Source organism: Rhizopus delemar, genomic scaffold (assembly GCF_000149305.1).
Source record: "Rhizopus delemar RA 99-880 supercont3.20 genomic scaffold, whole genome shotgun sequence".
Classification (NCBI taxonomy): domain Eukaryota; kingdom Fungi; phylum Mucoromycota; class Mucoromycetes; order Mucorales; family Rhizopodaceae; genus Rhizopus; species Rhizopus delemar.
This window is the reverse complement of record NW_027137846.1, coordinates 284457-311819: the sequence shown is the minus strand read 5'-3', so window position 1 is coordinate 311819 and position 27363 is coordinate 284457. Positions and strand designations below refer to the sequence as shown.

Below are 27363 nucleotides of genomic sequence, written 5' to 3'. Positions count from 1 at the left end.
ATCCTTATCACCAACTTGACAAAAAATAAATCGTGCACAAAGATGATTCCATCCTCTTCTTCATCTCCGCTTTATCCCCACTTTTTCTTATTTTTCTTTTCTTTTTTTTTGTTTTTTGTTAACTTGAACATGGCTTTCTGCATGCAATCCATTAGAAGATTCTCCACAAGAAGTTCTTTATTCGGTATTTTTATATATATTTTACAGAGTCTTGTCAGCTTATCAATGCTTTTATTGCTATCAATCAGCCCCTAAAGAATTCCTTGTTGTTCTCAAAGACTACAGTGACCCTGAATGTTTACAACGCCGACTTTCGATTCGTAATAAACACTTGGCTGAAGCAGAAGTATTGAAGGCTCAAGGTGTCATTAAACTAGGAGGACCTCTGCTGGATTCACACGAGGCTTGTTTTATTGTGGGAAAATTAAAAGGGATGAATTATTAATTATTATAAATAGTCTGGTAAAATGAAAGGAAGTATGGCCATTTATAGTGGGGAATCAGTAGAAGAGATTGAAAAAGTGATTCGAAATGATCCTTATGTGAAGAATAAAGTATGGGAATCTTGGGAAATCTATCCTTTTAAATGGTATGTTGAAAGTATAAAACAAACAGAGTACTCATCCCCTTTCAAGTGTCCTTAATAACTATTAAAATGTGACTGTATCAATAAAGAGCGCGTTTTTTTTATTTATTTTTATTTTTTATTTTTCTCTTTATTTTTTTCTTCTCTAATTCACAATGACATCAAACACTCAGGCCAATAGTTTAAAGCAAATATTAGAAAAGTCCAAATTGCTGAATAATAGAATTCTCGAAAGGGAATTACCTTCGATTGAAAGAGGATTAGATCAAATTGACACACAAACTAAACAACTTTCTTCTAAAACAGTATCCAGCGATGAAGGAAAAGATGTTCGAGCGTAAGAATACAAAGAATAATAAAGAGTTGATTGTTAAATATGAAATGAATAGACATTATTTTTTAGCGCAAGGAGGAGTAGATACACAAGTGTTGATCAAAGAACTTGGTACGATTCACTTGGGACCTTCGACAGAACATCGACAGCCTATTTTAGATACAGACATTGAAGTAAGGCGTGATGATGGAATAAGAAAATATACTGATTTTATAAAAGGGTTACCTTGAAAAGAAACATGTACAAACTGTGATGGATTTAATACAAGATGGAAGAGAACAAGTAAAAAGGGAGAAATGATATGTGAATGGCATACTGATTTGAATTTAGATTATAAACAATACAAATGGAATGATAAAGAAGGACATTGATTCAACTTGGTCAGAGATCAACAAAGAGCTATCTTTGAAAATAACAGAAACAAAGAAAATCAATTTATCCAAAGCAAAATTCGACCAATCTCGTATCATCAGCGCTGGTACTTGGATAGAACAAGAATAGAAGGAAAAAGATTAAAAAAAAATTTTTTTTTCTGTATTTTTCTATATTCTTTTATACGCGGAAATTCAACAATAAAAAAAATACCTATCCTATCTTTCTCTCCCTCTCACTCACTCTCTCTTTCTCTCTTCTATACCCAGTATGATATATTACTACAAACATCTATTGACATTCACACTACCTTTTTAAATTTATTTTCTACATCAGTTTATCCATAACAGAAAATAAATAGAAAGAAAGGGATTAAAAAATGTTCAGGAGAAAAGAAAAGAAAAGTGCTATTTTGTTGAGTAACCAATGAAGGGAGAAAAAAAAAATAATAATAAATTTAAAACTTTTTTCTGTGTAAATCTTTTTTTTTCTGTGTTCATCTTTTTTTTCTTTTCTTTTTTTATTTATCGCATTTTTTTCTTTTTTTGTTATTTTTAATGTCTAATTCAGGATCTACTGGGTCCTATACAGATTCAACTGGACTTAGTTTACTTGGAGATAGTTTACAGATACCAAATTATCATTTTAAATCACAACCCATACCAAGTCTAGTTTATGGTGAAAATGTGGATATCGTGTTTGGATATAGAATATCAAATAAAAAACCTGTGATAGCCAAGATATCTGGTAATTCACTAAAGTTAGAAAGGGAATATTATATTATGAAAAGACTCTATCAACTCACCGATGGTGGATCCTTCTTGGGTAAAGACGATATTGTTGCATAACAACAAATTTGTAAAAAACTTAAATTTTTATTGTTAGTCCGACCACTGGATTATATTCATTTACCTACTGGATTAACTGTTGTTATTTATGCGGATGAAGGACATAATTATTTGGATTATCACTTACGCCAATCGGATGACACAATCAAACAACAGCAGGGCACATCAAGGGAGGATTATGTGAATAGCAATTCAGGGCCTCTATTTGATTTAGGGACCTTTTTACGATTTGCCATCAAATGCACAGACTGTTTAGAATTCATTCATAAAAATAACGTTGTTCACGGTGAAATCAAACTCTCTGCCTTTCAGTGGTCGGGTGAGGACTCGGCTCGGGTCAAGCTTTGGAATTTTGGATCGGGTTCAAAATCATTTGAAACGTATTTGACAAGTGAAGGTTGGCGCAAGACAGCGCATAATAGGGAGTCGTTTGATTCTCTGCAGCATTTACTGGCCTTTATGAGTCCTGAACAGACAGGAAGGACAACCTATGTGCCTGATCATCGTTCGGACATCTATTCACTGGGTGTCGTCTTCTTTGTCTTGCTGACTGGCAAGATCCCATTCGATGGTGGACCACTGGACATATTGAATTCAATCGTGAGTAGAAAGATGCCGTTGGTGAACGAGATACAGTTGGATGTACCTGAAGTCATTGCACGTATGATTGAAAAGATGACAAACAAGGCAAGTACTCTTTCTGTTCAATCTTCTTATTAACATGATCATCAGTCACCAGATGATCGATATAACAGTGCCTATGGAGTAAGAGCAGATCTAAAAGAGTGTTTGAAGAGATTAAAAGTTGCTTCAGAATCAAGTCAAGAGGTTGTTTTGTTATATGAAATCCATTCGTTATTAACCTTATTCAGTAGATGATTGAATTGTTTCCTTTGGCAGAAAGAGACGTCGCATCCTTCTTTACTTTACCAAAAACTATTTATGGACGTCAGCCATTGATCGTAGAGATGACATACGTCATTCAGCATACAGCCAGTGTATTCAAATCAACCGGATCAAAGAGAGATAAATCACATGGATCAGGTTCAACTGTGCCAACAATCACAAGCGCGAGTGACTTATTACATCATCAACGTACATTGAGTGACAGTGCGAGTGAAACAGCCCTTTCCAATCATGATCTCTCCAGTTTCAATACCGGAACAAAATCAAACACATCCCCCAGTTATTGTAGTGGAAGTGATTATTCGGGTGGGAATGGAAGGCTGACGAGTGGGAAACAAGGTGTGGAAATCGTCTGCCTCTCTGGCCCTGGTGGTGTGGGTAAGTCTACTTTGTTTAATGCGGTCCAGACGGTGGCTAGGCAAGAAGGGTAATCATTAAACACATACGCATGTGCCTGTGCATAACACTCTGCTTTTTAGTTATGTTGCCTCTGCTAAATTTGATAGTCGACATAAAGTACCTTACAGCTGCATATTGAAATCACTCTCACAAATATTACAGCAGATATTATCTGAATCAGAAGAAGAAATTCACGCATTCTATAATCATCTAAAATCACATCTCGGTTCTCAATTTTGCAAAATAGAGTTATTAGCAGACTTGGTACCTGAATTAAAACCTCTGTTGGATCCTGTGGACAGTGAAGAGAGCGAGGGACCGATAGATATCATTCATCTTGATAATGTTGAAACGCGGGTTCGATTCCATACTTTATTCATCGAAGTCTTTCGTGCTCTCTCTCAGTGGCGTATGATCACTCTATTTTTAGATGATATCCATCTCGCAGATGAACCCTCGGTCGAATTGATAGAAACCATGATTGGCTCACGACTCAAGATTTTACTCTTCTTGGCCTATCGTGATGAAGAGATAACGACAGAATTGGAAAAGTTACTTTGCAATGATACCGCCGTCTTTCATTTTTACAAGGTCGACTTGTTGGATCTCGAATCACTGGTGAATTACATCGGTGACGCTCTTCACCGGCCACTCGACATCTCTCGAGATTCCATCCTTCCACTGGCAGAGATCATCTATCGAAAGACGAGAGGAAACGCATTCTATACCGCTCAATTACTCACTACGCTCGAAAAAAAACGGCTGATCTTTTTCAATTGGGAAGAAAACGAGTGGGATTATAACCTGGCTGACATTCAGCAACTTGTCCTCACCAACGATGGTGCAGATCGTGAGTCGGAATTGGACATTAGCTTTCTTGTGTCCAGGTTACGCGAATTACCCCTGGACGGTCAACGGCTGCTGAAGTGGGCCTCCTTTGTCGGTGACACGTTCTCCTGGAACACTGTCAAATACCTCATGGTGCATTCTGACCCTGACTCCGAGTTTTCTGACGCAGGCACCGTCTGCTCAGACATGACCGACACAGCCGACACCGTCCGTCATCCGCTCCTTTCCTTTTCTTCCTCTTCTTCCAACCGAACCACACGATCGCACGGTACTTCTTCCTATCGTGGCAGCAGCTCAAGCACACGAGACCCGATCAACGGACTCCAGGCTGCTCTTCAGGAAGGATACATCTTGCCGCTGGAGAGTGATGAATTCAAATGGTCTCATGATCGCTATTCCCAAGCGGCCATGGAGTTGGCCAACCCCAAAAGCCGAGAAAAAATCCATTTTAAAATTGCAAAATATCTATTGCAAGGTAATACGATAAAAAATGACAACAAGAGACAGGAGGATAAAACTCACAACTCAGAATTAGACCAGAACGGCGACCATTTCTTGATCGCGGATCATTTGCTGAAATGCATCGAGTTATTGACCGAATCAGAAGAAAAGGGATGCTATCGCTCGATATTTTATGAAGCGGGCAACAAGGCCAGAAATTCTGGGGCACACAAGATGGCCCTCGACTATTTCAAGGCCGCCATCGTCCTCATGGATCCCGACTGTTGGCAGTCTGAGCAGTACGCCACCACACATTTCCTTTATACGAATGCTGTAGCGCTCAGCTGGGTGGTTGGCGAATATGACTTTACAGAAAAGTATCTGGACGTGATCTTTCAAAACACAACGGACCCCTTGGATCGTGTGGCTGCTTATCGTATCCAATACAAGTATCACTTTAGTCGTCAGATGCATATAGAGGGCGCCATGGCCTTGCATGAATGTCTAAAGGAGCTGGACATCAAGGACTTCAAGTGGTCTTATACAAGAACTGAACTGGATGAGGAATTTGAACGGGTGAAGGCCCTGATTGATCAAAGGGGATTTGAAGAGATCAAGAAGGTGGAGGTGTGTGAGGATATCAAGCTGAAGGCGATCATGAGCGTACTTGAAGAAATGTAAGTTGAAGAAAGGGGGCCTAGAGTGTAGGCAGGTGAATGACCTTTGTTCATTAGGTGTACTGTGGCTTACTGGCTCGGAAATCAAATCGAAATGTTTTACTTGGCAACCAAACTCGTTCATATCTCCATCGATCACGGTGTCTCCCAAGTATCTGGTGTTGCGTTGATCTTTATGGGCCTGGCCGCTGTCGAATGCTATGGACTGTTCAAGTTTGGGGAAGAACTGGGTGCGGCCGGTATGTTCTTTACAGATAAATTTGGTAGCAATTACGAAAAGGGACGTGCGGGGGTGCTGTATGCAAACTTTTTGATGATGTGGAAGCATCATTACAGAGATCAGATACCCTGGTACAGATCCGCTCTCAAGTACTCTCTTTCCGCTGGGGATCGTATCTATGCCTCCTTTGCTCATCTGCATGTTGCGATGTCCATGCTCTTCACCGGTGAAAATCTGTCTGATACCCTGATCGAGGCCGAAAACTGCTTCAATGACATCCATGCCTGGTCTTCCTCTTCTGACTCCAACATACTCATCATGTCCGTCATTCGAACCATCAAGGCCCTCCAGGGACACACGTTCAACAGTTCGCCCGAACTGATCTTTGATGGCGAGGATGGATTTAACGATCAGCATTTTATCAGTGAGAGTTGTAAGCAGAGTTCGAATCCAAGCGTGCCCATGAACTGGTATGATTCCTTTCGTATGCTTCCCCTTGTTCTCTATGGTCACTATGACCACGCGATCGCCATCGGCTACATGTGTATTCAGGGCATCCACTACCATCCCTGTCACCGACATACCCGTCTGATGCTCATGCTGCATTCTCTGGCCATCATTGAAAAGATCCGCTCGGAAGGATTGAAAGGTGAGGCGGTGGATCTCTACATGGAGCGTGTCCGTGCCAATCAAGAGATGCTCAAGGTCTGGGTGGATCACTCGGCTATCAATTGCAGTATGTGGTATACACTCGTTCAGGCAGAGATTGCCTCCTTGTCTGATGATATCAAGATATCCATCATACTGTACGAAAGGGCCATCGACGAGGCAAGGCAAGGTGATTGGTATTTGGAGTTGTGCATCTGTCATGAATACGCGGGTGCGTTTTATGAGCGCTTTGGTATGAAAAACACAGCTTACGGTCTCTTGAAGAAGGCCATCGGTCTCTATGTGCGTCATGGTTCCTATGGTAAGGCCAATCAGTTGACAACAAAGTACAGTTCCCTTTTAAGCGAGTTTGATGATGATCGTATCGAGTTGCATGACATTGGTATTCAAACAGATCCATTCCCTTTCTTGAATCCTCAAGGTTCCTGGAGCACGTCTTCTTTAGGTCCCATTGCTGCCGTGAATGAACCGTTTGTGGCTGAGGTCATCCCTCCTGTGACAACCGAGCAAACCCTGATGACATTAGATATTGTAAGTGAGAAATACATAAAAAGGCAAAATGCTCATCTCTTTCTGTAGTTGGATATGGCATCGATCCTGAAGAGCTCTCAAGTGATTTCATCCGAGGTCAAATTTGACAGCCTGCTGAAATCAATGATGTCCATCATCTTGGAAAATTCCGGTGCAGATTGTGGTGCTATCATTGTCAAGGAAGAAAAGTATGGGGTGTGTGCCTATGGTAGTCAGCAAGAGGGTGCAATGACCTTTGATCCACCACGTCCCTTGTCAGACAAGGACAATTTGATCTCTAGTCGGGTGGTGAACCACACGATCAATACCAGCGAAAGCATCTTTATCCACAACGTTGAGCAGGACGCACGATTCGCGTTAGGATCCTGGTATGAAAAGACGGGCAACAAGTCTGTGATCTGTATGCCGATCGTTCACAAGGGTACCATGGTTGGATGCTTGTTTATTGAGGGTTCCATCGGTATCTTTACCCAACGCCACATCACCGTCCTTAGCTTGCTTTGTCAGCAGATGGGTATCTCGATCACCAACGCCTTCCTCTTTAAATCGGTACAGCGTGTGACAAAGGCTAACATGCGCATGATCGAAATGCAAAAGAAGGCACTTGAGGATGCTCGGAAGAGTAAAGAGGCCGCGATCAGAGCGACACGCTTACGAGAGATCTTTTTGGCCAACATGAGTCATGAGATTCGAACACCCTTCTCTGGATTTTACGGCATGATCTCTCTCTTGGCTGATACACAACTTGACCCTGAACAGCGGGATCTGGTCAAGACCGCAAAGGAGTCCTGCGAGATGCTGCTGCAAATCATTGATGACCTACTCAACTTTTCAAAGCTTCAGGCAGGTAAAGTAACCTTGGATCTGTCGCCTATTGTGGTTGAAGACATCATTGCTGATGTAGTAGAGATGCTGATTGCTATGGCGATTCAAAAGAATATTAATATCGCTTATATCGTTGCACCTACTGTTCCCTCTGTGGTGATGGCTGACGGCAATCGTCTCAGACAGTAAAGTACCCATGCTTATTTATTTTATGCTTTAGCTAAGCAATCTTTCTTAGAATCCTTATCAACCTGCTGGGCAATGCCATCAAATTTACACATGAAGGAGAGATACGCATCCAATGCTCTCTAGATAAATCCAAACGAGAAAGCGATGACCAAGCCTCGCTACTGTTTGAAGTCATTGATACAGGCATCGGCATCAGCAACGAGCAACGCAAAGTGTTATTTGAACCCTTTTCACAAGTCGACGGAAGCACCACACGTAAATACGGAGGCACAGGCCTTGGTCTCTCGATCTGCTTACAATTGGTTGAACTGATGGGCGGATCAATCGATGTCTCGAGTGTGCCCAACAAGGGATCCAATTTTTTCTTTAGCATCCGTGTTTCCAACCTGCGATCCCAACCCAACGGCAAAAATGTGCAGATGGAAGGGTACGTCGAAGAGCAAAAGGCACTGCTTCGCAACATAGCTCGATTCAAGGCGGTGGCTCTCAGCAAATATGATGCGACGATCCAGATGATTCGACACTTTTTGCCTGGTGTGCATGTGGATGATGTGATGAATATTGAGGAATTTGAAAAGATGGTGAAACGGAATCATTATGACATTATCATCATCGGCTTGTTCATGAACCCTGAGAACCAGCAGATGCCCTTGACATGGCTTGAAGAAGCAAGCAAGGTGAATAAGGATGCTGTGGTCGTGATCATGAATTATCCAGCGGGTGGTGTGAATCAAAAGAGTCGATGGATTGAACCAGTGTCAAGTCAACAGTTGGCATGTAAAACTGTTCGTATGGCAGTGCCCATGAGGCGTATGAAGCTATTGAAAGCGATCGATGAGGCACTGAACAAGACAGCATTGGCCAGTACAACGTCCAGTGCTAAAACAAAGCCTGATCCTTTGATTACGGATAAAGAGCGTGGTTTATATAGTCAAATGAACATTCTTATTGCAGAAGGTGAAAACTAGGATGGATTTAAAAAAAATCTATTTTTTTCATTCGTATTTTCTTGTAGATAATCCTGTTGCTCAAAAGCTATTATTCAAGCAGTTGACTCGATTAGGGTTTCATGTAGAATGTGCTAATAATGGATTGGAAGCGGTTGATGCCTGGATCAATCGTCCGACTGGATACTTTAGCATGGCCTTCTTTGACCATCATATGCCAAAGGTAACAGATCATCATCCTCACTATTTTTTATTGAATGTGTTTATAGTGTGATGGAGTGGCGGCGACCAAAAGAATTCGAGAGATAGAGCGAGAAGAAGGCAAGGATGTGAGATTACCTATCGTGGCACTAACAGCGGATGTACAAGAAAGTGCAAGACAAATCTGTATCAAAGCTGGTATGGATGGATACCTCACAAAGCCATTAAATCAAAAAGTCCTTGCAGAAGCATTAAGACGTTATTGTTTATCCCTTTCATAAATAATTAATAGAAGACTTTATTGTAAATAAATGTAAATTACTTTTTTTTTAATTGAAAGCAAATAAAAATACTCCTCTTTCTTTTATATAGGCTCTTGATTAATGAATATCTTGAAGGAATGAGAGAGAGAAAGATGGAAAGTGATTAAGGGGAGAGATGTTATGTGTCGATCTCTTCTGATTCCTATAGCAAGTGATGCATTAATTATATTCAAATAAAAATACGACAGTAAACAAATCAAACTATGACTGATACCATCTTTGTTTGTACATTTTGAATCCGATGGCTTTTTTTTTTTTTTTTTTTTTTTGATAGTTTCGTAATGTACATATTTAGTAAAGAGAATAATGTCAAACTGGATTTATTTATGTTTGTGAGAGTAAATATTCTGAGTTGAAAAGAGATTGACATACAGTACTTTGAAAGGAATCGTGTCACACCATGGTATTGCACCAGACCTACGAATAAGGTTATCATAAGCGGACCCCCAGCCTTCACAACACAGTCACCCTCTGAAAGCAGTTTTGATTCATCTTTATTAAAGACAAAATTATCCTATAAAATTGTCAAGGTGAACATGTACGGCTTTTTTGTAATGTTATATTTTTCTTGTGTATCTTTAACTGGCTCAGCTTCTGTTGACATCTCTAAATATTTTTGTATGATAAAGACCTTCTTGTACTTCTTTGCATCACAATCATTGGTGAGATGACAAACACAGGAAATAATTATCTAATTTCTCTTGTGTATTTGAACTAAACTTTGATCATTGTGGGTCAAGAAAGTCCTCTGACATTCCTTTCTGGATTTTGCGTCATGCACGGTGAAAACAGTGCCAAAGAGTGGTTTATGAAATGAAGTCGGGGAATAAAATACCAATGGGTGGTTTTTAATTGTCAAACACACACTTTCGCAGTAGATTACACTAATTGACGTACAAAAACCTTCCGCAAACTACAAAGCAATCGAAATAAACTTTGCGCAGTAAACCACCATCAGTTATTTGCTTACATCAATTACCTATTTTCGATCAACAAATTGCATTGCTACAATAAGAGCTCACTGATATTCTGGCTCTCAAAGCTAATATTCGTTGGCAGGAAGCAGGTGAAACTTCGATCAAGTACAGTAGTCGCTCTGTTTAAGGATGGCCAAAATTTTTGGAATATCCACCCTTAAGTCGAGATTTGTGGCTGTTAAAAAATTGAACTCACTTAATATGTATTGTAGCTGCATTATAGACATGTTTGTACAACATGTTTCCATATAGGCCACTGTCGGTTAGTATAGATTTGGTAATTGTGTAAGGACATCAACAAATCAGAACTTGCTTAAGACTTGACCAAAGTTGCTGGAAGGATAATATACGAGTTGTAGACTCAAATTTATTTTCTTTTTTTAGATTCTATCTATAAAAAATGTCTAATAATAAATGCGTACGCCTTTCTTTCTCAAAAAATTAAGCTTTTGGATCAAGATGCTACTGTCCGGATTAATCAAACAGAATTAGGTGAATGGACTATGAAGAAATTCAATTTAGATCAACCACTTGCCCAACAGACTATATCAAACATTCTCAAAAATGCTGAAACGTTATATAGTAATAATGTTGTCAAAAATAGCAAAAGTCTAAAAACAACATGCTATCCTCAACTTGATGATGAAGTAGTAAATTTTGTTGCAGACATGAACAAATACAATATGCCAGTCAATCGATACTCAATCCTTCGATATATAAGACCTATTGCTTGAGAAAAGTATAGAATCCTTGAAAATGAAATTTCATTTTCCTCTGGATGGTTCACCAAACTTTTTAAGCGATTTGGACTACTGATTCAGGTAGTGTGGCGGACCATCCTTTTTTCACATGGCTTACAAGATCATTCGAATTGGTTTCTTTTTGTTCTCGAGTATACCGTCAGACTCAGCTCGATTCTATGCTTCCTTGCCCGGCTTCTATCATACCGTCTGATAGTTGGTTGCGTTTCTGGAACCTCACCATTCTACCTGAAGCAAGATCGTTCTGTTTTCGCTTTATCCACGGCAAATTACATAGTCAATCATCTATATCCCGTTTCAATCCTGTCGTCAGTGCTACGTGCAAGTTCTGCAACGTACCCTCTGAGGATATATCCCATCTTCTCGTGGAATGCCCTCATAAATGGTCCATCTGGCAAGAAGCCCTGTCTCGTTTTGTACCTCACCTAGATTTCCAACCAACTGATATCCTTACTCTTTTATTGCATCTGACACGCTTCGATTATATTGACAACACAATTCTGCTCCGCCTTAGTTATTACATTCTTTTATTTTTATGGCGTGTACATTGGCGATACATTTTTGATGGTGTTCCTCTCTTACATGAACGTATTGTCACAACAGCTTTTGAAAAAATTGGGACGTTCAGTCTTCATTAAAAGTACACCACTCACTGTGTCGTGTGACATTTTATTTATCAAATTAATCAAATAGCCTACAAAAAAAGTTATCAAAAGGCTATTTTTTTCTTCATATAACTTGACAAAAAACAAAATGGGTGCTATTTTTCTTTACGAGGGCGGACAAGGGAAAATATATGACCAAAATGGAAATGACGCTATGGATGTGGAAGAGGATGTTAATCCATACCATCTGGCTTATTAAAGACCTAGACACTAGAATGGAAGACATGGTCAGGGAAGGGGCACTCCAGTGATAGTTACCCCACCCTCTATCAGTTGATAACTGTCACATGGTGTTATTGAAGAATCCATTAACTATCAAAAGAACTAATGATTCAAGTTTGAGTTTCTGCTATGAATTCTTCATGATCTTGTAAGCGTATTTGTATTTTTTATAATATTTACTAATTTTTTTGTTGTAGTGTCTTACAGATCTTTGCTAAACATGGATTAAAAAGGATTTCAAAATCCGAGCCAGCATACAATTTCAGGGCTATTTATAAGTCTATAGATGCTGTTGTGGATGTTCTTCCTCAGTGCGAGTTTATTCCTGGTGAAACAAGGTTGCAAGCAATTACAGTCGAGTTGAAACGACAAAATCTTTCCACGGCAAACTAATATAATGCCGATGGTATTATTTTTGATTTAGTTTCAGGTATAGAGCTGGTGCTTTTAGAAACTTCAGGAGCTTCTGGCAACGATGATATTAGAAGAGAGACCACTGACTATGTCAAAGCTGCCTATGGTCTCCTCGCTTTGTTGCATACAGTAGCATATAAGTACGCGTACGCTGACATTGTCATTTTTAACCAATTGAAAGTATGTTTCGTTCATGCTGCCAACGACAAAGTAAGACTTTGGGCATTTTGTTTAGTGTCAAAAGAACTGTACGTCTTGAACCGAGCTGATAGTAGCATGCTTCCTACTGACCCATCAAAGGCTGAAAATGATTTTAGAAGTATGACGAATTTATTTTGGAAAGTCAAGATAAGTGTCAGCATATGAAAGAGTCAATAATCAGTTTCACTAAGATACTTCTATAGCAAATTGTTGAAGAAGCACTAGAGACACTAAAAAAAAATCAAAGAATCTCACGAACAAAACAAGCTCTTTGCAGAAGAAAACCCTAATTCGTGTATTGAACAGTTAGATACATATCTTGTTGAAGTTGCTGAAGTGAAGTTGTCTTCCCAAGTATTAGATGCGGAAGATATACACGTCAACAGCTCACCTCTTACAGCAGAGTTATTTTTTGAAGCTGACTCTTCTGACAATAATTAAAAATAAAGCATATTCAATAGTATACCTAGCGTACTCAATGAATGACAACGAACCATTGTAGCAAGGATATGCCTAGTACTAGATATGAGTTTAATGGTTTACTGCAATTTTCCATATTGTATGATAAAAAAAAAAGAACTGCCTTTTGATAATTTAAAAACCGTCCTTAGCACTTTTTTCACTGCATAATAAATTATTCATTTACGTTGTTTACAGTCACAACTCTTGATGTTTTTTCTAGGATTATGGTTGTACATGTAATCATAGAATAAAAGAAGGATGCTTAATAACTTAAAAGGATAAATTTCAAGATATTTATTTTGATAAAAGCAAGCATATAAAGTTTAGTATTTTGCATGTTCTCCTTTGCTGTCAATTACTCCTTGACAACGATCTTTGATACTCACTGCAAGCTCAATACCCAATCTCTCCCAGTCTATTAAAGTATTTACTTTAAATCCTTTCTATTAATAATAAAAGGTCCCAATCGTTTAGTCTTTTTCTCAAATCAGGTCAGTGCTCAAGATCCCGAACAGTATGCTCCTCTTTCCACTGTCTTGTGTACAAACCAGTAAGGCAGCTGACACCATCCTCGTGAAATATAAGGACATGTTACTTTCTCTTTACCAATTCAGTCAATCAAAGATGAGCCTAAAATGCTAATGATTCAAAGTGGCACTGTTTTGGATTGCGTATATACTTTGTAACTCTCTTTAAAAGGGTTTGTGTTTATGTTTGAAACTGATTTTAATATCACCTTTGTGTAGGAACAGAGCATGATTGTCACAGCTGAGTCTCTTTTCTTTTTACATTCAGCATTCCTTTCCAAAAACCATTGTATGTCTCGGTTATTGAGTACCGAGTTGACTTTGTTATTAATATAGCCTAAAGGGTTCCTAAAGTGCTTTCCATAAATGTTAAATTAAAAATAAAATGTGAATCATTAAAAAACGTGTATTCAGTAACACACAGATTTATAACTCATACTCCGGTGGAGGAAACAAGATGATTTACACTGTTTATATTTGCTATTCACACATCCTACATATTTTTTTTTTCTTATATTCTCTCTCTCTCCCCTTTCTCCCCCTGTGACCCAAATGGTGTAAAAGAAGGACTTTTTTTTTCTTTGCTTATCTTTTTCTTTTTCCTAAACATGATTTCAAGTTCATTTATTTTTGGTTACTTTTTGGGTGGGATAACATTTATTCCTTTAGTTATTATCATTGCATACATCATTCATTTCATTACACGTCATTTCACTTTTACTCCTATCATCAACACTATCCCAAAGCAAGATCAAATCATTACTAATCAATCATATAAAATTGGATGGCTTCAAGTACATAAAAACAAGATTATAAAAGAAACACCCAGTATTGGTGATAGAGTTGTGTCATACATTTCAAGAAATAATAGTCAAATCGACAATCATTTGTATTATTCAGTATTAAAACATCATATACTCTACTTGTATGACTCAGAAAAACAACTGGATTGTAAACAAGTAATCAATTTAACAAATCATAAAGTATCCATTCATCCACCTGGTTTAACAGACGCAGAATTATTTTCAAAACCACAGCATGTTAAATTAGAAAGCAGAGACGATACCACTACATTTTATATTAATTGTGATCGATGCATAGATAAAGAAGACTGGTATTTTGCATTGATTCGTGCCTCATCCAATTCAACAAGTCAAGACAAGACTCACTTTGATCAACCGGCCATGAACCACTTAATTAATATTGTACACAGCGACGAATATCAATTTCAAACTCAGTGGCTTAATGCACTCCTTGGCCGCCTCTTTCTCTCTGTTTATAAAACACAAGACATCCAACAGGCATTATATAAAAAGGTGGTTTCTAAACTAGATAAAATCAATGCCAAACGACCCTCATTCCTGGGTGAGATCACAGTTCGGTCGGTGGATGCTGGTCATTCGATCCCTCGTATCACACAACCCAAGTTACTCGGCATCAGTGCCTCGGGTGAGTTATCTGCTGAGGCTCATCTGCATTATGATGGCTGTGTTCGAATCGAGATTGAGACCGTGCTCGAGTGGAAATATTCCGATTTACTTCCGCCCTTTACTGTCGACATCATCTTGGCCATCACACTGGAAGAGATAGAAGGCAAGATCTTGTGTAAGGTCAAGGAGCATCCAACCAATCGGCTTTGGTATGCATTTCAAGATCAACCCAAGGTCAAGTGGAAATTGGAACCTGTGGTTTGGGAAAAACGAGTAGGTTATTCGGTCGTGGTCAAGGCGATTGAAACAAAAATACAAGAGTTTATTGCTGAAACCATGATCTTGCCTAATTTTGATGACATCGTCTTCTTTTCGACCAGTGGCATGGGTGGAATCTTTGAGGAAAGTGAGAATAGGTCAGTAAAGGAGAATGAAAAAGAAGAAGAAAAGAAGCAAGACGAGCATCTGTTGGTGACAGCAAGATCTTTACCAGAGTTACTTCAGCAACAACTTAGCAGCACAGAATCATGGTCATCTTCTTCTGATGAAGAAGAATGTATGTCACTTTGCTCAACCTCTCCTACATCTACTCTGTTGGATGAACCACAGTTTGATATTCAAAGAAAGGAAACAACAGTTCGGTTAAGAAAGTCTAGTTCATTAGCAGCATTATTAAACAGTAAATCATCAGCATCTATAGCCATCAATGTATCACCAGCAACAGCACATAAAGAAAAGAAAGATTCAATAGATCAAAAGTCTATTTAATCTAATAAAGTATGCATTCATTTATTTATTTATACAGCAACATAACCTCCGCTTCCACGACGTCGCGACATAATTGAGTCAATTACATGAGCAATCAAATCCTATACAAAAATATTATTAAAAGCTTCATTTTTTGTTTTACTTTTTTACCCTAATGAGATATGGAAGATCAAGCCAAAAATCTATTATTCATTTTAAGTACATACATCTTTAAAATCATGCTATATTTTACCTCTGTGAGGAATAAGATCTAAACCTCTTGCATTATACACTTTCCAATTATAGATTGCACCACCAACGAAATATACAGCCAATAAAATAAAAATTCTATAAGACCAAGCTATCAGGACTCTCTATGCTGTATCAACCTTAAACTTACATTGTAAAAAAAATGCTCACACCCGATTTGCCTTCCTTCCCAGTCTCTGGTTGTTCTCCCTTGTTCTCACCACCATTGTTACCCTGATCGGGTTTCTTTTCTCCAGCATCATAACTATTGATCTGTTAATACCATCTTCATCTTTTGCCTCTCTTTTCTAATATACTTTACGTGCAGGCAAATGCAGTCTTCCAATGAAGAGTCAGGACGTTGTTATGATTAGATACAATAGTAGGATCAGATGGCTTATTCTATCTAAATATTAGCATACATCATCCAATCATACATACCTTCTTATTACCTCGCGTGATTGAGATGTATCGCATTCTAATGTGACAAGTGCACTTGATCCATTGTCTCCACCAGATAAAACTAAAGAATATTGATATCCATCTATACACACAGACAAACAGAGAGAATAGTGTTATTAGTGTTGTATTGACATTGTATCTTTCCTTACTATTTTTGCTATCTTCTTCTGGTTTGATTGATTTGAATTCAGGGTCAAGTTTTGATCTATTATAATAAGTCTCTATTGTATATAGCACACGATTTTTTTATACTTTTCAAAATCACCGGCAATATTATGTACTTCTGCAATAAAGTCTTTTCCATCACGATTGTAAACTAATTTTTGGCAAACGTACTGCAATGTGTGTTATTCTTTACGTCACGACTTGTTACACATCAAACACTTACATCTCCTTTCTTACATTCTTCTTGTCCTTCTTCTTTCGTAATCGAAAGAGGGTCACAAATGTTGATTTGAGTGACAAATGACTTGATTGAGGGGGGTGTACTTGTATTCTGATAGACAATAAAATCTCTTTTGATATGTAATGAGCAATTGTTGTTTATTGTTTGAATTAAACTTACTGATTTAACTTAGAAAGATCAAGCTCAAAAGGTTTATCTGCAATTGGTTTATAGCCAGTTTTACAATATTCTTGAACAGCAACCACTTTGGAATAAAGTAGGCAAATACTGAATAATAGCAAACAGCCTTTTTTCATTATTATTATTATAAAGAAAAAAAAAGAGTAATAAAAAAAAACATCGAGATTTTTTTTTATTATTTCGAAAGGGTTACACAGATTCTGTTAGTCTTTATGAAGATGTTCTAATTCACTCACTCTCTTATTCTTTGGCAATCCACCACCAGGTTGATTCCAAGATAAATAAGATTCATCTCCCAATTTTCTATGTAACGAATAAGTAACTGGGTTTATCTACTATGATTACCACGTACCTTGGCTTAAAAATTTGTCTTAGACTAAACAGGATACCAATAAATATACAAATACCACCAATAGCCATATAAGCAACACCCAAGTATGAATTACGACCTCCCAATGATGTCGTGGTCGATAAAACCAGCCATTTGGTTCCACCATATTGAAGTGTATCAAAGTCTAGATCAAATCAGTAAGAAACACTTTATCATTTTATGGCTTACTCATGTCCATGCTAACTCTCCATCTTCCTGCCGTTAAATCGCTTGTATCATTTCTACCCCACATCTTTCTAAAATCAGGCAACGCAGCCACATGCATCCAAACCATGAAATGTTCATCTTCAGACAAGTTGGGCGGAGGATAGTCGGCTGTGTATTGACCATTTGGGTACCTGTTAGCCCAATTGGGTGGTGGTACGATGTCTGAGGTTGGATACTTTGTCTGTCCGTATTTTTGTTTATCTGATGGCCATGCAATGTTTCGTGAACTCAAGACAAATGATTGCGAGGCATCATCCACTAGAGTGAAATTGGAGACCGTATCTACCTTGAACGTTAGCGCTCGTGTAGATGCAAAGTGTGATATAAACTACCGTTAAACATTGAATTGGCTATAAGTCCACATGGATAAATAACTTTTCCGGCATTTGAATAAGCTAAAGGGTCACAGTCTGTATGTAAAGTAGAGGATGATACGATATTGCCTTGTAATTGATCGGCATCAAAGTTCTTGATGTACTGACGATGGTTTTGATAAAAATTTGTTAATCTATAATACATATAAATAGGTCCCTTCATTGTCTTGGGCACTGTAAAGTCAAGTGTACAACGGGGAATATTCAAGCCATTTGGATTTCCCCAATTAGAATTTAAAAATGAAGACTCGTTTGAATAATGATAGGCTGGTGGTTCAATCTCGCTTATATTTAGCGTTTTATCAGATAATTCATAACTGTACAGTTCAGGTACCATGTAAACTGGATTTTCATATTCTCGACAATAACTATAATTAATCATAATTTCATCCACCTTATATCCTGTTAGTCTTCAGTTGCTTGTATATCTCATGTATTACCTTATTACTTGACCAATATAATAGTCCTCCTACTGGAAGAAATATGATACCAACAATAAAAAGTGCAGGTAATACATTTCGAGGAATCATCACTGGCTGCCAAGCTGGTAATTTTTGTTGTTGAAATGCTCCATCTGTTCTTGTGAGGTGAATATTATATTCTACTCATTTATCTATATTTATTACCACGAGGTCTACGAGATTTCTTTTGCTCTTGGTCTGTTTGCTCACTGTTTTCTGATTTTGTCATTTATTTGAAATAAATAAAGCAAGTAAAATAAAGAAAAAGAGCATATTCCTCTCTCTCTTTTTCTGTCTGTTTTCTACCGGAGTTCAAAATGTGAAAAAATGGGCTTTTCTGTTACTGCAAAAAAGATATTGACTTTGTTCAACTTATTAAAATGAATTTATTTGCTATTTTATGATCATTTTTACAAAGCTTTGAACTCTGTATATAAAGGATACCCATATTCAAAGAAGAAGACCGTTTCTCGTTTACAAGCTTGAACCAAGTACAAAGGAATAAATACAGATATTATCAGCAAAATTTAAATGGTTGCATTGTCTTTACAGAACAGCGCCCAATCCTCACGTGCTTAGTGTTACATTTTAATATTAAATATGAGTCAAAAGCCGGAAAGTGATTTTTATCATATATCATGTTGATGTTAAGAGACAGTCTTATAGGACACTTGTTACAGCAGTATCCAAATTGATTTACTGAATGTTGAATAAGATTTTGAAGGTATTCCATAGATGCCGCTTCACTAGCCTTAATAATTGGTTTCATGGGCTTTTCTTTCAAAAAGTAAAAATATATCCTGTGATCTTTATCAGTCTCTTTTTTTTGAAGAAGCTTTCTTCATAAAATGACACAAGGAGCAGTCGATTGAAGCCGAACATCTGTGTTTACCGTACTTTCAAAAAACCGGTCAAACTCTTTAAGCGAAATGATTTTTTTCGACAAAAGCTGCTGCTTGTTGAGCTTGACCATCAACAATGCTACCATTATGTTGATACGAAAAGAGAAATACGGGAAAATAAATCTCGAAAAAATCACTAAATAAAGCTCTAGAAAGTGTTATTTGAACAAGAAAACGTGCTCGTCCAGTGGATCGACGACGACATTGAGCAATGCCTAGCCAGAGCACCAGCCCATAGCAGCCTTAGAATAGATGGATTGCTGTAGAGATCCTCTCTTTTTCTTTCGGTCCCTTTTTTTGCCGTCGATTAATTTACAACTTTGTCTAGTACTGCACTGGCGATTTGGCACTGCCACTGGAAATTCATTTTTTATGGTAGACCCTTCTGGCCTGGTGAAGCGACCACCAGCGAAACCCAGTACATCCGCCGTCTTCACTCCGAAATCACCAAGTTGAATTTCAAGGGAATGCTACCTCCGTTTAATCAGGCTTACGATCTCTCAAAATCCTGTTGGCTTTTCCTTTTCTTTTTCACTACTATCCTTTTTTTCCCCCCAATAATGCACGCCTTTCTAGCGGTAATTGAATAAACTTTAAAAAAAAAAGTTGTACAAGATCTGGTAGTTACTTACCGCAAACAAACCAAATTTACAAATTCTAGCACAAATCTTTAATCTCAAATTCTTTTATACTTTCATATTTAACTCTAAATACCCAGAGCTATAATATACAAAACAAATTACGCTGCTTTTCATTTGTGGACAATTTTTTCGGTTCTACAAAGTTTAGAAATTGGCATTATAGAGATCTACCATTGAAACTATTACAACTCTAAACAAATAAAGCTACTTTGTATAGATGAAAAGCGCATAACCCAACATATCACACGAAAAATCTGATTTGCTATTGACTTTGCTATTGCGTAGGATCACTTCACTTCCAAAAATTAATTTCATAGATTACAATATATGCTTTCTGAAAATAAGATGATTATATAAATGCCTTAAGCAAAAAAAACCTGATCCTATGACTCTAGAATCAATATTTTAAACGGTCATCTTTTAAAAAATAGTATTTCTTGCTATTAAGAACATGTATAAGGTGATGGAAGCAGTATCATGGAATTGCTGTATTTGACAGGTGGTCAAGTTAAAGAATTATTCAAATTCAATCAAAAAGTATTGACGAAATCAAAAGCGTTAGGATTTAAAGAGAAAGGAAGAGCTCAAAATATACGACGATTTTGTCCGTATTTTAAAATAATAATGGAGATCCTATTAAAAACCGCGGTTGAAGGGTACTCTATCAATTTCTTTTTCACAAGCCCATTTGTGTATTAATAGGTTATCTGCTTGGATTTAACACTGTCCGGCTTACTGTTTTTATCTATTTGAAGAATGGCGCGCTGAAGGTAGTATTCTAAAAGCCTCTGCCATAACTTCATGAACATTGAAACTTTCAGTCTTCTTCAAACGGTATGTGTGCCTTAGTTAGCTGTTGGCGATCTTTCAATAGTGTTACACATACTCCATGTTGGTTCATTTTTTGCCAAGAAAAGAAAATTTCTAATAAGGTATTAAGCACTGTAAATACATTCTACTTAGCAAAATATCTTACTTATTAAGAGCAATTTCTTGACTCAACATGCTATTAGCGATAGTATTGTTTATATAACATAAAATTGCTTAATGTTACTTAAATGCAAAGCTAGTAGAGACAGATATACAATTTGATTTGTCAGAAAAGAAAGGCTATTGTAAAAGCATGCCTAGGACGAGTACAATAGTGTAAAGAAGTATTCATATTTGTCATCAATTATGAGATTAAATAAACTATAACCCATATCATACGTATATGTTCTGACAATGATAAAAAGCGATATTTTTAAATGTAGACTGCTAGACATGTACTTTTGAATGAAATTAAATGATACAACAATAATACAATTGAAAAATTATGTGTAAAAGGTGGTGGGGTATAACCTAAATATGGTCAATAAACCATTTACAATGCATTTAAATTTCTGTATTAAAATACTGTATGGATCGTTATTGGTAAACGGAAATTAAACTTCCTATAAATAAAAAACAGAAAAATACTTGGCAAAAGTGAAACAAAGACATCATTTGAAATGAGTTTATTTAAAAAGGAAGGCGGTTCCCAGAGGCCGTTATTTCCATTAAACTAATATGTATAAAAAGTAGACTTTTTTTTTGAACACGAGCCAAATAGTTATGACAAAAATTGCAAAGTTTTCTAAAAGGGACGACGAAGAGTGTACGGTAATTTTGGCACCCAATAAATTTAACGATGTGGATTCATCAATCATTGCCGGGCAGGATGATTCAACCTCACGCACATTCAAGGAAAAGATGATTGAACTCTTTGTTATTGCAAGGCCATTGATTTCTATGCTTGTGGTTGATGTTGGACTTTCTATTGCTGTTTATTATATCACAAAAATGTGGGTCAGCCAACTGATTGCAATCATCTTGTCTAGTATTCCACCATTGTTACATACCATTTATACCTTTATCAGAAAACGAAGCGTGGATATCCTAGGTTGTATTTTCGTCCTTTCTTCTATTATCTCTGCTATCTTAACCGCAGCTACAGGTAAATTCATAGCAGCTTACATATAACCTAGTTGTTTATATCCTATATAGAGGACATTCGAATTAGCTTGTTACGTGACTCGATAACAACAGCAACAATAGGAGTCGTGCTCTTTATCACATTAATACCTTTAAAAACAAGATGGTTTACAATTCGCCCGATGCTTTTCACGATTATTCAAGAGGCATTTTCTAAAACAGCCCCTTTTACTTGGACAGATCAAGAAGGCTTGCAACACTCTGTTCCTGTAACAGATTTTAAATGGGATCATATCAGCGCTTTTCGAAAATTTTGCTATGTGATTACATTTGCTTGGGGCGTACTACTTATAGGTGAATTTGTAGCCAAAGTGATTATGATTGGGAGTATCTTGGATGTGGATCAAATTGTGCTGTATGGTAACATCATTGTGATTGTTATCGTCATTTTTATGACAAGTGTTACGGCTGTTGGGTTTTATTTCATACAAAAGAGATCAATGGCCTTTGTTAGTAAATGGAAAAATTCGAATGACTACAGGATACTATAATTAAAAAGACTCCCTTGCTTTCATATGTTATTTATTTATTCTACTATAGCATATCTGCTTTCAAAAATAAAGTAGAATGGTCCTGTTTTTTTTTATTACTTGGATAGAACACCCAAAGAGAGAAAAAGATATTATTATTCCTTGACATGAGAAATGCTAAGTGAATCAAAGAAAGTAATTCAAATATGAAAATGAAAAGGTGTAACATTGGATTTGTATTTAAGTTATTGACAACACATAAAATGATTAAAATAATAGTACATATTTCAATTTGTTCCTTGTTTAATATCTAAATAATGGCTTCGTTCTGTTTTATCTCTAGTTTGCCTATCTTGTCATGCTCGGAAGGGAAGTTGGAAGTAATCTGTAGCATCAACTAAGCATGAAACATTTTATTTTTATACGGAAAATTCGAAGTAAGTCTTTCCTTATGAATCGAGAAATACAAAGAAACTTTTTTGTTTGTACTAAACCTGCATACGCATAGCAAAATAATGGTAATAAGCCATTCTCAAATCAGTTATAGAACTAAATATATCTTATTTTTCAGATTTATTACCTTACTTACTGCCTTTCTTTGTTATCCTCCTTTCTATCTTATTCCTTTGATAAAAATTCTCATTCACTTTAAAACATCCGAAAAGAGAGGCTGGTTGCATTTGTGCTACTTTTAATTAAAGATTGTACTATAGAATCAAGTATTGAGCATTAGAATATCTTCTTCTTTCCTGTTTTCTCTTTCCTTTTCATCTTCATTCTATTTCTTCTACTAATTTTATACTTACTTCTTTTTCTTTATGTCTGAAGATAATCAATCATTTGGCTCTATTTTTGCATCTGGTATTCAAGATGTGGCCGCTGTACTTGGTATCTTGGGAACAGAGATGTGTGATGGAAATTCTGCCATGGCTTTATCGAAAGGCTACTTATTCCCTGCTGCTTGTGGTATGTCCATGTTTGGTGTACTCGGTCTATCAAAGTATCTTTTGAAATCCTTTTTACCAGAACGAGTTGTGAAGAATATGGGCATAGATCGCTCCGGATTTGACAAATATAAATTAGAAGAAAAAGTAAATAAAAAACTATTAGCCATTTCGAACGAAAAATTACCTTGGATAAAACTACACGATGTGAAGATATACATGGATGCGCCTGCATTGAATAAGAACTGGTGGATATTCTCTTTTACTTCATGCTTTGGCTTATCTTGCCTCAACTTTGTTCCTTATATACCTCATTATACCCATACTACTTCTTGGGATTACATTTATTTTCCATTAATTTTGACAGGTTCAAGTTTTGCTGCTTCTTATGTTTGTTGTATAGATGCTGTTCTCATGCTGTCTGGATCCTTAGATCTTTTTGACGTTCCGCCACACATGAAATCCGTCTTAACATCTTATCATTTTGGTAACAGGTATGCTATGCTAGTCACTTCTGCTGTTGGCTGTATTTCAGCTTTGGGTATTGTTGTTGGTTACTTGGGTTCCTACTTAGTGGTACAACAAATGGCAGAGGTAGATACATATCTGTGGCTTGCTCTAGAGCTTGTTTTGTGTTTCTTACGACTGATAATCTGGTCTCTAAATACTGAAAAAGACGATCTAAAAACGATTGGCTTGAGATTTAAATTACAAAGAACGGATGAGAAAGTGATTGAAGTTTATCGAAATGAACTTGGAATGAACAGAAAAGAGGCACTAGACGTAATTGAAAAGATCAAAAAAGAGGATTGTTATATTAATTTCTTAGCTCTCGATCTTTATCTTCAAATCAAAAAATACATCCATATGGAATTTTATGATATTCAAATGTATAATGAAGCAGATATGTACGTGAAATGGAACGCAAAAGAAGGCACCTTTGAGACGATCGCTATCATCTGTAATGGAAAAGGCATTGTATTGGATCAAACCAAAATGGGAAATGTTGTACTTAGCAAAAACTATAATGAAAACTTTGATTGGACGGATTTGAAGAAAGTAGATAAAGTTGACTCATGCTATGTTGAAAGGATATCTGGAAAAGAAAAGACTTGGTATTTGAATGAGGAATCCGAATTGCGGCAATATGATAAACATAAAATTTCTGATGAAGATTTTACACAAATTACCAACATGTATAAAAAGGCTTGTCATTGGGTGTTCAGTTATGACTGTAATGAAATTGATTATATTCACAAAACACGGCCTGGATTCAAGGATGGAGAGAAAAAGGAATTTGATCAAATATACGATATAATAAATCTAATTTAAATGAATTCGCTATAAGTTACTATGATTAAACATGGGTTTTTTTTCCAAAAATAAAAAAAAAATAAAGGGGGCCGGAAATTTTTAAAGGGGGGGACTTCAAATTTTTTTTTTTTTTTTAAAAAGGGTTTAGGGTTTTTTTTTTTGGGCCCTTTTTTAGTTTTAAAATAAAAATTTTTTAAAATTTTGACCCAAAAAGGGTTTTTAAATTTTTCTTGGAAAAAAAAAACCTTTTTTTTCCCAAAAAAAAAAAAAAAAAAAAAAAAAAAAAAAAAAAAAAAAAAAAAAAAAAAAACAGAACAAAGTAAAATGATACAAACTAGTAAACTTCGGCTATATCATAATTGATATGATAGATCAAAAGGCTATTGTAAAAGAAGATGGCAAGGTATTTCTAATCAGCTCTCCCTTAGTCTTTTGTAACGATATATCGCCATTTGTATTCATTAAAAATACGTGACTACACAGGAGAAGGAGCGTGTTAAACACCTTAAAGGCATAATTGCAGACGTAAAAAAAAGTCTGGAAAATGCAACGCTTATATACGTTTACCTCTTCTCAATAAACTAGTTTAAGCACTTTGAACTCAACGACTATTAGTCAGAATGAGTAGCCTTTGTTGATTGCTTCGTTGACTTTGTCTTATCTCTTTAAATCATGTCAACCTTTTAGACGTTTGAATCTGTCTTTGGGTAATTACTCTCCACTGTTAAAAGCTCGATTTTAATAAGTCAATATTAGGACTTGCTACAATGAGACCCAATAGGTGAATACTTTGATTTTTTAATAAGTTTTCTCATTTTCTGAAATGATAGGACCCATCAACACTTGAGAAAAAATTGGAAAAGGAAATTGCCTCAAAATTTCATCTGAGGTAAAAAATCACGAGTCCTATTGAGTCCTATCTGGATAATACTGTACATTTCAAAGTCAGTCCAAAGTCAGGGCACATCGAAAGTCCTGCAAGTCACAAACTTTTTTTCTTTCTGCTTTTATTTCTAAAGAAAAATAATTATAATGGGCAAGAAAACTGAAGCGGTTACACCTGGCCAACGTCTTGGATATGCAGCTGATTATATACAAGGTCCTGGAACATATGAAAGAGATGGATTGCTTTATGCAAGTGTTGTTGGTCACAAATACATTGATCAGTCAAAGAATGAACAAGTAAATTTGAAAGATTAAAAATAATTTTAGTTAATACTTACTGTAATAACATAGTTACCTACAATTAGAGTATCAAAAGAAAAAGAGCAATCGGCTGTACCAGAAGTTGGTAGTGTGGTAAAAGCATACTTTTATTATCGTTTATTCTACTTGATCTAAAAGCCTATTCAAAAATTGATAGATCACGGGTAAAGTCATTCGAGTAGCACCTCATCAAGCAACTATTGCCATTATGGTAGTTGGAGAAACACCTTGCAAAGAAGATTTTATGGGTGTCATTCGGTAAATGAGACACAGGAAAAAATGATAGTCCTCTAATGCTAAATATTATCAAATAATAGTACGCAAGACGTTCGTGCAGCAGAAAAGGATAAAGTAAAGATTTACAATTCATTTAGACCAGGCGATATTGTCAAAGCAGATGTTATTTCCTTAGGTGATGCAAGATCCTATGTCTTGTCAACAGCTAAAAATGAACTTGGTGTTATTTTTGCAACAAGTGTTGCTGGTGTACCTATGATACCCATTTCTTGGCAAGAAATGCAATGTCCAAAGACAAAGACAATTGAGTTGCGTAAATGTGCTAAACCAGTCTAATAATAAACTTTGTATATAAATCACATATGGATTGATGGTAAGAAGAATGCGATTACTTCAAATATTGTGCAGTAAATTGTATGAGCATGATTTTTAAAAAAGATGCTTGCTGAACATATCTAAGATAGAGAAAACAGCATGATTTTTCTTAAAAGAATTTTTATGTATACATCTTTCTTATTCCAATCAAGTATTGAACGTAGCTGTCTAGTACATGAAACATGATTATATCGTTTAATGTTTCATATATCATATTATTCTGGAACGAATTATTAGGCTCATTGTTATAGTACATTTTTTGATTTGGGCATTTGCTTTTCGGAGCATAGAAATGCATAAAAGTGATGAGCCGTTACTGTGGCTTGGAAATAGGTTTGCATTTTATTGTCTTCATTCTTTATAAACAGAAACGTCTAAAAATAAAAGAATATGTTTTGAAGCATCCAGTTTTACCAACTTGTATCCAAATAGTATCACTGTAAGTAATTTGTTGTTGGTAGCTTACTTTTATAAACACATAATGCATTTTATGACATTAATGAAAATAGAGGGGTGAGGCCTCTGTTGAAATCATTGAAAAAGGAATCGAAGAGTAATCCTCACCTACTAAAGCGAGATAGACTACGCCTTAAGTGGCAAAGTATGAAAAAGCAAGAATTTTGAATACTCGCGCCTTTCAAATCAGGCATAGAGACGTAATTTATGCATTTTGGAGTTGTCATTGACATCATGTACAGCTTAAATGCTCCTGTGATGAAATGGATGGAGGACTCAGATGCATTAGTAATTGCAATAAAAGATTTACAAGAATGATCCTTTGATTGCTAGACGCTTCTTACTTGATAAT

At 36.5% G+C, this 27363-nt stretch overlaps 10 protein-coding genes across 10 annotated transcripts; 9 read left to right on the top strand and 1 right to left on the bottom strand.

Moving 5' to 3' along the window:
- Positions 1 to 901: 901 nt before the first annotated feature.
- Positions 902 to 1421, top strand: RO3G_16487 (uncharacterized protein; the record flags this gene model as incomplete). The annotated part of the gene is made up of 4 exons (XM_067671071.1): positions 902 to 923; positions 990 to 1093; positions 1140 to 1202; positions 1251 to 1421. 4 exons carry the CDS (start codon positions 902 to 904, stop codon positions 1419 to 1421), a joined length of 360 nt encoding a protein of 119 aa, XP_067527172.1.
- A 428-nt stretch (positions 1422 to 1849) lies between these two features.
- On the top strand, positions 1850 to 9275 carry RO3G_16486 (uncharacterized protein; the record flags this gene model as incomplete). Its single annotated transcript, XM_067671070.1, has 10 exons — positions 1850 to 2117; positions 2178 to 2740; positions 2873 to 2905; positions 3016 to 3473; positions 3526 to 5412; positions 5470 to 6832; positions 6881 to 7842; positions 7896 to 8803; positions 8862 to 9016; positions 9063 to 9275. 10 exons carry the CDS (start codon positions 1850 to 1852, stop codon positions 9273 to 9275), a joined length of 6810 nt encoding a protein of 2269 aa, XP_067527171.1.
- A 1257-nt stretch (positions 9276 to 10532) lies between these two features.
- Positions 10533 to 11028, top strand: RO3G_16485 (uncharacterized protein; the record flags this gene model as incomplete). Its single annotated transcript, XM_067671069.1, has 2 exons — positions 10533 to 10560; positions 10679 to 11028. The coding sequence occupies 2 exons, from the start codon at positions 10533 to 10535 to the stop codon at positions 11026 to 11028; spliced, it is 378 nt and encodes a 125-aa protein (XP_067527170.1).
- A 1054-nt stretch (positions 11029 to 12082) lies between these two features.
- On the top strand, positions 12083 to 12998 carry RO3G_16484 (uncharacterized protein; the record flags this gene model as incomplete). Its single annotated transcript, XM_067671068.1, has 4 exons — positions 12083 to 12090; positions 12140 to 12270; positions 12367 to 12675; positions 12805 to 12998. The coding sequence occupies 4 exons, from the start codon at positions 12083 to 12085 to the stop codon at positions 12996 to 12998; spliced, it is 642 nt and encodes a 213-aa protein (XP_067527169.1).
- Positions 12999 to 14154: 1156 nt separating this feature from the next.
- On the top strand, positions 14155 to 15744 carry RO3G_16483 (uncharacterized protein; the record flags this gene model as incomplete). Its single annotated transcript, XM_067671067.1, has 1 exon — positions 14155 to 15744. One exon carries the CDS (start codon positions 14155 to 14157, stop codon positions 15742 to 15744), a length of 1590 nt encoding a protein of 529 aa, XP_067527168.1.
- Positions 15745 to 16119: 375 nt separating this feature from the next.
- RO3G_16482 (uncharacterized protein) lies at positions 16120 to 18155 on the bottom strand (the record flags this gene model as incomplete). The annotated part of the gene is made up of 10 exons (XM_067671066.1): positions 16120 to 16245; positions 16425 to 16495; positions 16584 to 16639; positions 16687 to 16769; positions 16823 to 16949; positions 17000 to 17084; positions 17253 to 17323; positions 17373 to 17535; positions 17580 to 17876; positions 17948 to 18155. 10 exons carry the CDS (start codon positions 18153 to 18155, stop codon positions 16120 to 16122), a joined length of 1287 nt encoding a protein of 428 aa, XP_067527167.1.
- Positions 18156 to 21727: 3572 nt separating this feature from the next.
- Positions 21728 to 22575, top strand: RO3G_16481 (uncharacterized protein; the record flags this gene model as incomplete). The annotated part of the gene is made up of 3 exons (XM_067671065.1): positions 21728 to 21971; positions 22022 to 22462; positions 22550 to 22575. 3 exons carry the CDS (start codon positions 21728 to 21730, stop codon positions 22573 to 22575), a joined length of 711 nt encoding a protein of 236 aa, XP_067527166.1.
- A 722-nt stretch (positions 22576 to 23297) lies between these two features.
- Positions 23298 to 24755, top strand: RO3G_16480 (uncharacterized protein; the record flags this gene model as incomplete). The annotated part of the gene is made up of 1 exon (XM_067671064.1): positions 23298 to 24755. One exon carries the CDS (start codon positions 23298 to 23300, stop codon positions 24753 to 24755), a length of 1458 nt encoding a protein of 485 aa, XP_067527165.1.
- Positions 24756 to 25769: 1014 nt separating this feature from the next.
- On the top strand, positions 25770 to 26516 carry RO3G_16479 (uncharacterized protein; the record flags this gene model as incomplete). Its single annotated transcript, XM_067671063.1, has 4 exons — positions 25770 to 25919; positions 25974 to 26036; positions 26101 to 26201; positions 26261 to 26516. The coding sequence occupies 4 exons, from the start codon at positions 25770 to 25772 to the stop codon at positions 26514 to 26516; spliced, it is 570 nt and encodes a 189-aa protein (XP_067527164.1).
- A 344-nt stretch (positions 26517 to 26860) lies between these two features.
- Positions 26861 to 27329, top strand: RO3G_16478 (uncharacterized protein; the record flags this gene model as incomplete). The annotated part of the gene is made up of 4 exons (XM_067671062.1): positions 26861 to 26888; positions 26924 to 26994; positions 27065 to 27108; positions 27254 to 27329. The coding sequence occupies 4 exons, from the start codon at positions 26861 to 26863 to the stop codon at positions 27327 to 27329; spliced, it is 219 nt and encodes a 72-aa protein (XP_067527163.1).
- Between the last annotated feature and the right edge of the window lie 34 nt (positions 27330 to 27363).